The 11,022-nt window shown below is 41.6% G+C and overlaps 1 protein-coding gene across 1 annotated transcript; it reads left to right on the top strand.

Moving 5' to 3' along the window:
- Positions 1-5,745: 5,745 nt before the first annotated feature.
- Positions 5,746-10,741, top strand: LOC117511475 (protein Wnt-5a-like). Its single transcript, XM_034171495.1, is given in 4 exon segments — positions 5,746-5,797; positions 6,184-6,480; positions 8,979-9,079; positions 9,081-10,741. Coding segments are annotated over 4 exon segments (807 nt in total). The 3' UTR covers positions 9,438-10,741.
- The last annotated feature ends 281 nt before the right edge of the window (positions 10,742-11,022 follow it).

Here is an 11,022-nt window from a genome sequence, read left to right as displayed (position 1 = left end):
GGTATTATCTGAGATTATGCTATTGTTTGCAATATATAGATGTCTCCACAAAATAGAAAGAAAGAAAGAAAGAAAGAAAGAAAGAAAGAAAGAAAGAAAGAAAGAATAAAAATAAATAAAAGGAATGGATCCCTTGCCTTTATTAGCACATCAGTGCTGGTCTTTTCAGGAGTTGGCCTCAGCTGGCTGCATTCCTTCAGCAGCTGACTTTTCCTGTGGGCAGATTTTGTAACTGACTTTCTGAACCAGGCTGGATGACGGCTGTTTGAGGTGTGGGTGGTGGGACAAAGGCGAGGAGCGCTTTGGAAGATGGTCTGAAGATTGGGTATCTCTTTTAGGACTGTTGAGACTGTATAGTAAGTTCCCCTTGACAATTCAGTGACTTGGGGTCAGCTAATGGAATGATTAATCACATTGTGTCAGGAGGAAGAGGGAGATTTGCATTGAGGGCCGAGCCTGTCTGGAAGACAACTGGGTCTCTTCAGAGCCTGCTGGACCTCGCAAGCAGACAAAGAGAAGGCTGGGTAATGAGAAAAGGGGATTACATGAGGGCTGGATGAGAGGGGAGTAGAGGAGATGGGCTATGAGAGGAGAAGCCCGAGGAGAGGAACAGAGAGAAAATATTTTCAGGCTGCTGTTACAATGTAAACCGGCCTGACTTTGACTAATATTTATACGAGTAAACCGATCCTGACTTCGGAGCACATCCCACACGTGATTCTGATAGTGGGATTCATGGGATCCATGTGGGATTCTACATACACATGGTCTGCCTGCTCTGTATACTGAATATGCAGCTGTATATGGTCCCTATCCTGGGGGAAAGGCGGGGACAGGGGCAGGCTTCTGTCACTGATTCATCATTGGAAGGAATTGATTAAGATATTCTTACTCAGAGATGCTGATCCCATCACACACATCATGTGCTGTGTGTACAACACCAGAATAACCTAATGACTGATACGAGCGAAGCGACGTGTAGCGCGCAAAGCTCGCTCATGGTACACTGGGTCCCAAACAGGAAGTGCCAAATTTTGAGTCCACAGTGAAACAGGAAATGTCAAATGTTGAACACTTCCTGGATCGACAGTTCCTGGATTGACAGATGAGATCTTGTGGAATCTCGCGGGAACTTAGAGGCAAGGTCACACTGAAACAGGAAATGCCAAATTTTGAGTCCACAGTGAAACAGGAAATGTCAAATGTTGAACACTTCCTGGATCGACAGTTCCTGGATTGACAGATGAGATCTTGTGGAATCTCGCGGGAACTTAGAGGCAAGGTCACACTGAAACAGGAAATGCCAAATTTTGAGTCCACACCATCTGTTATTACCATTATCGCACACTCTAAAGATTTGGCCCTGCACCAATAAGAGGCTTACTTTTTTATTTCATGCAGCTGTGCCGCCATCTACTTTGTCAACCACACTCGCTCACAGTTTGGAGTACTGGTGTGTGTCTGTCTGTGTTTTTCCTTTAGTCTCTTATCTCCTCATCTCTGTTTTGTCCTTTGTCTGTGGATTCGTACAGTGGTGGTAACGCATCAAGTATTTGGTGAGAGGAAAACCTCTGTACTGTGCAGAGGAGGAAGAAACAAGGCAGCCAGTGAACTCTGGCTCCAGAATCCATCCTGACATATGAATATAAGCTAATTTCTATCCCTCACTTTTGACAAAATGACAGCTGCTTATATAGGAGCTGTCACTGGGGGTGGGGTTCATTTCCCTGTGGCTGACACACATAACATAAAACCAGATTCCAATGTGCATGTTGCTGATGTGCTCTACAGAGTATATTTAATGAGGTCATGTGATATTACCAGTGGTGGGCACAGTTCCGATAATCCGATAACAGATAATTATCGTAAATAATGTTTTCATTATCGGATTATCTTTTTAGATAACTTTAAAAACCATTATCGGACTAATTATCTTCCGATACATTTTTGTCCAATAACTTTTAGACCGATAACATAGTAAACAAAGATGAACAGTGACAAACATTTTAAAATTTAAAATCAGTTGAGAACCTTTCTGTTAAAAGTTTCCTAACAGATGTATAGTTCTACCCTCTGCAAACAGAAGAGAGCTGTTTTTGAAGAAACCACTCTGTCCTCTGCAGGCAAAAGAGAAGTGGTCTCACAAAAAAAAAAAATCATTTCCTTTAACACCATACTGATATGCTGGCAATAACACCCAAGTCATCCAGAGGCATACGTTTTAAATTATGGTTCAAATTTTAACCAAACTAATTTTGGACAAGTTATTTAAAATTACTGTCATGTCTGACGTTTTATAAAGTGAAAATCAGATATGTGTTTTAGTTTTAAAGTAATGTGCTAATTTTAAGGTTTTAGTCAGCACATTCTGTGCCCAGCAGTGCATTATGGGTGATAGGGTAATCTCAGTACGTTCACGACAGGACAAATGCATTTCAGACACTCTGTTCGGGCTCCACGGACAACAGGATTAAACTCTAGTGCCTAAAACTCTCGTGAATATATTCTCTGGGTTTATAGACGTTGTATTGCGTTTGTTAAATTCCACGCATCTTAAATGTAGCAGACACGGATTATCTTGGATTTTGTTTTGGCAAGTTTTTCAGCCCTCTACTGCCATCTAGTGGCCAGTAGTGTTCATGGCAGTATTCGCCCTAAGTACTAAGCGTCTGGGCACCAGTAGATGGCAGTGTTCTATTTATTTTGACCCCGGTTATATCAGATGGTTGTCAAATCAACTTTTTGGCTTTGCAAATGGCTTTTTTTTTTTTTTTTTTTTTTTTACAAATTAAGTTTAAAAACAAAACAACAACAACAAAACGTTACAAGACAGCTCTGTGGTGTTTGCACAGGCACAGTGCGAGCGGTTGGACACTTGTAGTCCCTCAGGAGCAGGATACAGAATAATATCAAACAGGTTTGATTTTCATTCGACCATACGATCGGCGATCAGGAGGTAGTCGTGAGATGTTAAACGCAGCTTGTTACTCCATGTATACACTACACGATGCAGGACGCACGATTAACCTGAAACTCGGTCCAATAAATTCTCGCACGAATGAAAAATCATCTGAAAAACGGCCAAAACTCGCACAGTGTAAAGCCAACATTTATGTGTCAAGACAAACTGCACGTTTTACAACATCATCAAACATGAGCATGGCACTAATAAAATGAGCGCACATTCTCTCCACATGCAAAACATTTTGCGATGACACTTCCAGGGCTCCGTAAAAATGCCTGTTTTTACAAATAAAAAATGGAATATTTTACAAAAGCACATTTATCTGTAAACACCAACACCCGTCACATTAACGTGGTGGTTTACATAATGAATGACTGAACCAATCAGTGTTTAGCAGAGGCACTTTTACCCAGAATCCTTTGCGATCTGCCTGTGTTTGTTACAAAACTTCAGAATTAGTGCATTATTCAACATTAAAAGATATGTTATATTTTAACTTTGTACAAATGACATAACTGACATTAAGAGAGTTATTTTATTGGTATTAATGTTATTTATAAATCAAAACCATAAGTCAGCATGACTTTATTTTCCAAGACCTCCGCCTGACTGGAGCGTTGTGACTAATAGAGAGCTGGCTTTGTGGCTGCTCTCAGGGTGCCTCTGTGCTGGAAGCTGTGCAGTAAATAGGAGTTTCCAGCAGTGGGCAGGATGTTCAAAGACAAAAGTGTGGTCTCATTGTTTGGGTCTGTCACTTTTAATATTACTAGAAGGTATTGTGGCGTTAAAACTCAAATACAGTTTATTAGTAGTTGCAAATGTAGACAATATTGGAATTTATCTGTTATCAGTTATTTGTAACTTCCGATACATTTTTGGGTGGTTTATCGTTTTATCTTTACAAAGATAACTTTTCAGTTATCTTATTATCTGTTATCGAAGTTAATTTTTGGTTCTGTGCCCACCACTGGATATTACGCTATAACTGTTTTTGTGTCCATTCAGCTGCTCCCGTATTGTTCGGGGTTGCCACAGTGGATACAGCCAGATCCCCAATGGTATTTGGCACAGGTTTTACGACAGATGCCCTTCCTGACGCAACTCCAGTTTTACCTGGAGAAACACACACAGCCGCTGGTGTTCCGAAGAGGTCTCCCATCCAAGTACTAACCAGATACTGCACTGCTTAGCTTCTGAGATCTGATATGGGATCAGGCTTACACAGAGCAGACCAGCTGCTGATATTCAAATTAAGCAAAATAAGTGACATATAAACAGCACAGCTAACCGAAAAGTTATCTTCGATATCTGCTACCTGAAAAGTTAATTTTTAACGCTAAACCGATAAACTGCAAAAACATTTAGCTGAAGTTACAGCTAACTTGTAGCATTGACTCGGTACACTGTCAGCGACTGATAAGCCAGTTTCGAGTTTAAGTACTGGCAATCACAAACCCTAAACAAACGAGCCAGTGCTTTTGTCTTTTAGCGCCCTGTCAGCTGCTGCAAAGACAGCTTACATTACAAAGACACTTACCATTCACATACAATACTACAGAGTGTGGCAGTGTAGCTCAAGCTCGAGGTACCTTTCACTTGTGGTTTTTATTTATAAACTGACTAATTCCAGACAGTTTATGAACATTAACAGCAACTCTGTCATTTTTACAAAGTGAAAATCTCGCACCTATATTTTAAGTTAATGTGGTAATTCTGAAGGTTTGAGCGTCACACCGACACAAGCACCAAAAGGTATTATGGGAAATCAGTCTCCTCTCATCACCCGCATAGAACACTTCCATTTACTGGATGGGAGTGTGAATATTTCTACCAAACAAAAAATAGTGACATCAACAGCGTTTTTGCTTAACTATTCCCTTATCGGTCCTTCAGATCAGGACACCAGTGCAGCCATTGTTTTTGAGGGTGTTTAGCGGGAAATGATCATTTCTTTACATTGATTATAGACTGCAGCTTGTCTGCTTGAAACAATGAAGCAGTGCTTCGACCTACTGTTCACTGGTTCCCTGCTTTGTTTTCAGTGGCATGTCAGCAATTTCTTCATTAACCCCTCTCAAAGCCATTTAAAGATGTCAATTGTGAATCACCTTTGTGTGGATTAAAGTCATGAACTGGGACTCTTGTCGTCTTGTGGGCAAGAAACAAGAATTGTCCTCCGTTCCACACCGGAGTGTTACATGATAGTTATCTGGGGTGAGAATCGGTTCACTGCTGTGAGCACCAGCCAGTGCGTAAACTGAAGTTGTCCATTAGGTAATGGAAATAATAATAATATCCTCTGTTTTGTGGGACTAAGTGGACAGCTCCAAAGAGCCGCACAGATTACGGTCGGAATTAATAACTTCAGAGCGAATTGCTGTTTTAAATCAAATGACACCTCTTTCCAAATGTTAGAACAGTAAACTAGAACTGACCAAAACCATTTTTTTCTCCCAAACTCAGACGTCCTGTTTTTTTTTTTTTTTTGGTTTTGTTTTGTTTTTTCTCATGAATTACATCCTGATGTGCAGCTCAGCTGGCTGAAGAGCTCAGCTCAGAGTCTATGGAGTTATGTTTGTGTCGTTAATAACTGAAAGGAAATGCTTTTGACAGAAACTACAGATTTTGTTTATTTCTATTTATGTCCAGAGAGCTAGGATCCACCATGTACATCAAGGAGCCAGTGACCATCTACTAATTAGCTTAGCAGTTACTGTTATAGATTTGTTGTTTTAATAGTTCAAGGAATGTAGTTAGTTTGGTGAAGTTATGTTGTGACCATGAGTGAAAAGGACATTGTGATTTACCTCTTCTGGCACTGTCTGAGCTGCTGTATGGTGGGCTCCTTAGTTCCTTACAGCAGCCTGGCTGTAAGGAACTCAAAAAACACGCAACAGACAATGTTAGGGTTTACAAATGTTTTTGACTATTTGGCTTTACTCACTATGCCAGCAAAGAAATGTTAGCAGAACTAAATTTAGTTGAAGCTAATTAATCCGCTGATGGTTTTCAAAGTTAGCTGAAAAGCTAATTCGCTAACAAAAAGTTAGCTTTGCTAATTAGTGGTTAGCAGATTAGCGGAACTGTGCCCACCACTGCATATAAATACAAAAAGTACAAGTAGTTGATGGCTATCCAGTTTCATTTGGATAGCCATTTAATGGCTCTCCATTTGTGTTGCATTAATAAGCATGACGTTCTTGTTTCTGTACTTGCAGGCAGTCGAGAAACTGCTTTCACGTATGCCATCAGTGCAGCCGGTGTGGTGAATGCCGTGAGCCGTGCCTGCAGAGAGGGGGAGCTCTCCAGCTGTGGATGTAGCCGTGCAGCTCGCCCCAAAGACCTGCCCCGAGACTGGCTGTGGGGCGGCTGCGGGGACAACCTCAACTATGGCTATAGGTTCTCCAAGGAATTTGTGGATGCACGCGAGCGAGAGAAGAGCTACCCCAAAGGCTCGTACGAGAGTGCACGGCTGTTGATGAATCTTCACAACAATGAGGCAGGAAGGAGGGTATGTAAGAACTCCACAGTCCCACTGGCTGTTGGATCTTCACCAATAAATGGCAAACTAGGAGCTATAAATTGACCATGCAGTGATAGAAAGAGCAAGAAAAGCTGGACATGAGATAGTCCAGGTCAGTCAGATTAGTCTCTGATGGGGTGTGTAACAGCTCAGTCTGCTCTCCCCTCCTGAGGCTTTGATCTGTGGGGAGATGGAATCGCTGGAGGCAGCTCTGGTATTTATATTTCATTCCAGACATCTTGAATCCAACTCAAAAGAAGCCAGGTATTTGTTGCTGTTTTTTTTTTTTTCCAAGTAGGACAAATGAGTGGACAGTGTCTTATTATGGACACCAGTGGAGACTTTAACAGGATCATTTGTTAAGATGTCTTATGAGAGTGACTGCATGTTTGTTGTGTTGCTGTTTATATAGTATACCACATACTGTTATATAGTGTATTAGATAGAAAAGTGATAGAAAATAACATCAAGCTTACTATGGTTATCTTGGACAGTTAGCATCTATTCAGGTTAGAGTGATGGAACTCAAATGGTAACATAAACTATGAATCTGGGACTACATATGCTTATGTAAATGAGAAGGGGCACTCTGAGTGAAACATCACCTTACATGTTTGACAGTGAATCATGCAAGTTAGTTCTTTGTGATTTACTGACACCTATATATTTTGTGTGGCCTTCACATTTGCTCACTTGTGTCCAGTTGGGACCAGTTTGAGATGATCTGGCAGTATGCTCTGGAGAGAAAGGGAGTGAAAGCCATCTGATCAAGACTGAGAGCTTGGTAAATGAGAGGGAGCACAGTGGAATAGTGCAGGGTGCAAGAAGTTAGACGTGGTAGGGTACGTTTAAAGTTTTAATACTTCTTTCAGCTGTCAAGTAAACGAGGTTGTGGTAGCATGGGGGAAGAAGAAGGTACAGACAGGGTGGAGTGGGGTGGGAAAGAGTGGTAGAGTGATTCTGAAAGGATATCTCTGCAAGAGTGAAAGGAGACGTTTACAAACTGAAAGTCAGAAAGGCAAGACTGAGATTGTTTGGGCATGTGCAGTGGAGACCCCGGGTATATAGGGAGAAAGATGCGGATGATGGAGGGCCCAGGTCGGAGAGAAGAGGGGAGACCAAAGAACAGGTTTATGGATGTGCTGAGGAAGGAGGACATGCAGGTGGTTTGTGCAACAGAAGATGTAGAAGATGGGATGAGTTGGTGATGGATGCCCAGGTCGGAGGAGAAGAGGGAGACCAAAGAACAGGTTTATGGGATGTGCTGAGGGAGGACATGCAGGTGGTTGTGCAACAGAAGATGTAGAAGATGGGATGAGTTGGTGATGGATGCTAACCCCTAACGGGAGCAGCAGAATAAGGAGTAGGTCGCTTCAGACTGTTTGAGTTATATGGCTATGACCTTGAATTTGATTTTGCAAAGCCAGACGAGCTTAAGGGCCCCTTCACACACAGTGCGAATACGTACAACTCCAGGGCGACTCACGGCGGTAGAGCTTGTATGAGCGCACCACGAAACATTACGCCGATGGGCAGGCATGCACGATGCCGGAGCGATGGTTTGTGCATGCCGGAACACAGCAGTTTTTCACAGCTGCTATGCAATGTGGTTGAAAATTTAAAAAATAATAATAATTACATGCCACCACGGTGAATCAAACCCACGCCTTCCAAAAGCTCTGATTTCCAGTCAGAAACTTTACCACTGAGCTACCATTGCTGTCCCGTGAAAGATGCCAGAAACTGCCTGATATCAGAAAGGACACGGGCGTATTTAAAAAAAAAACCAACACAAAACAAAAAAAACCACGCACCATATAAAACACCGCATTTATCAAGTGGGCAATACAAGTATGATCCATCTGTTCCTCTGTAGATGGCCCATGGTCACTGATGTACAGTCATGAAATGACATGAATGAGAAGCAGTGTGCTCTGGTCATGTCCACCTTTGCTGGTGTGTGTCCAGCCAGCCTGCATGCGTGTCCTGCCAGAGCGCTGCAGGACTTGCACCACATCATGTGGAACAGAGCTCACGTGGGTGACGTGACAGTCAGATCATCCGCTGTGTTATGAGCTAACAGGCTGTTTCAACTTGGGGGGTAGCCTGTCAATGGGGCTGCACCGCGCTTGCTCGCTGCAACCCGTCACCAAGCAATACATGTTTTTATTTATGTCCATTCATGACTATGATTTTACATGTTTTGCACACGATTCCTGCTTCGTGCACACTTATGCGCAAATCGATCAAATTCACAGTATGTGAGAAGGGGCCCTTAGTCATGTGAACATCATGACTTTTGTCTGGTTTGCTTAAAGTATCAGCTTCTACCATTCACAGATGTGGAATTATGAGATTTTGATCATGTTTAACATGAAACAGTATCATATTTACGTTTCAAAGGTAGATTGAATCTGATCTATTTAAACAATAAACTGTACATCTCTTTATTAATCTGTTTATTTCTTCCATCTGTTCTGTCCCTCTCAGATTGTTCGGACCTGGCCAACGTGTCCTGTAAATGTCACGGCGTGTCAGGCTCATGCAGCCTTAAGACCTGCTGGCTGCAGTTGGCCGACTTCCGCAAAGTGGGGCGACGCACTGAAGGAGAAGTACGACAGTGCCGCCGCCATGAAGCTCAATTCGCGTGGAAGATTGGTGCAGATGCACAGCAAGTTCAACGCACCCACGAGCCACGACCTGGTGTACATCGAGTCCAGTCCAGACTACTGCCTGAAAAACCAGAGCACAGGCTCCCTGGGCACAGTGGGACGCCTGTGCAACAAGACGTCCGAAGGCATGGACGGGTGCGAGCTGATGTGCTGCGGACGTGGTTACGACCAGTACAAGGCCCAGATAGTGGAGCGATGCCACTGCAAGTTCCATTGGTGCTGCTACGTAAAATGCAAGCGCTGCACCAAAATTGTAGACCAATTTGTGTGCAAGTGAGAAATGGAGCGATATCTTCTACGCGCTTGCAGACGATGGGCGTTTAGTCTGTACACGTCCATCGGAACGACAAAGAAGACAGAGAGAGAATGGAAGAAAGAAACTATATAAATTATATTTATAGAGTTAAACAATTATGCCATTGCAAAATGACTGACTTTTTCAACAAAAAAATTTCAGAAACTGAAAATATCATGAAATATTTATTTTGAGATGATCTTTTATTCTGGCCTTTTTTTTAAAAAAAAAAAAACTAACTCAAGTGCCTAAAACTGGGTTAAAGCTTACTATTCCACCTACATCCTTCTTGATTTCACTAACTGCCCAACCATTTTTCTTTTCTTCTCAGATGGGTCAAGTTTATTAGGAAATTGGATTGCAGCTTCCCATTTCCTAACGCCGATAGGTGTGTTTGATTTGCATAAGTGGTGCGAGAATAGTGTAGCGATGAGTCATAATGGCCCTTCACATTTTCACTGAAGTCCGCTGGTCCCCTCTCAGCACAACAGAATTTTGTTAGCCCTTTTGAGAACAGTGGGTAAACAGCATGGCTGCTTTAGGGATTGGGCCCTTAAATTAAACCTTTCCAGAAGCCTTAGCATGCTGCAACAAGCCCTCCACCATTATGCACTTTGAAGCTTAAAACAGTCTCTATGTCTGTTTTTATCGACGGCATGTCTTCAGTAAATGTATCAATATTATAAAGTATGTTTCCATATTAATGCAGATTATCCATTTAACATTATTTTACAATACGTACACGGTTCGACTATATATGGGCAATGTTGTGGTTACATTGGTGAAATATTCCATTTTTGTGTATATACTATGTCTATCCAAACAATCAGTAACATGTATTTATTGTCTTTAACCAGATCCTCCTGTAAGCTTCTTAAAACACTTTTTTTTTCATATTGATCAATATTTACTCAGACATTCCCAAGGTTTGAAGTCACTTTTTTTTAAAGTTTTGGGCTCACTAATGCAGGTTTTCACTGTTTCTTTGTAAAGGGAAATGCACCTTATTATTTCATAATGGTACTTTTTGGGCTCTTCTCACTTTCACAGATGTTTAGCGATGCCGCAAATTTCCAGTACCATTCACTTACCACTCACCATCCCTGTGATGATTCTCCATAGACACAGCATAACCATTTCAACCAGTTCCAGCATTGTATATTTATAAGCTTCAACATGAACTTGATGTTTGTTAAACTTGATGCGTTATAGCTGATATTTTGTTACTTTTTACAGATTGGATTGTTGCTCGACTTTGTTTCAATAAATACCAATTGTAAAACTGGCAAAAGTATTTTGTTGCAATATTTAATCAAGTCTGCTTCATGACTAGGTTTATTTCATTATCTCTGCCAAGGAGGCAATAAGATGTTTTTTTTTTTTTGGATTGCTGGGGGAAACATTTGAACTGATATCATTAAATCATTTTCATGGGTGGTTCCAGAATTTTTTTCTTTTCAGCAAATGTTAATATTCCCACTATAATGTGCCATATACCTCATAAAAAATGAGGTGGGCTTCATAGATAATTGGCAAAACTTCTGGGGAAACCTGGTCTTGTTAGGAG

This window comes from Thalassophryne amazonica, chromosome 6, assembly GCF_902500255.1.
Source record: "Thalassophryne amazonica chromosome 6, fThaAma1.1, whole genome shotgun sequence".
Taxonomy (NCBI): domain Eukaryota; kingdom Metazoa; phylum Chordata; class Actinopteri; order Batrachoidiformes; family Batrachoididae; genus Thalassophryne; species Thalassophryne amazonica.
Note: the sequence above shows the minus strand (reverse complement) of the source record. Positions and strands in the feature narration are given on the sequence as shown.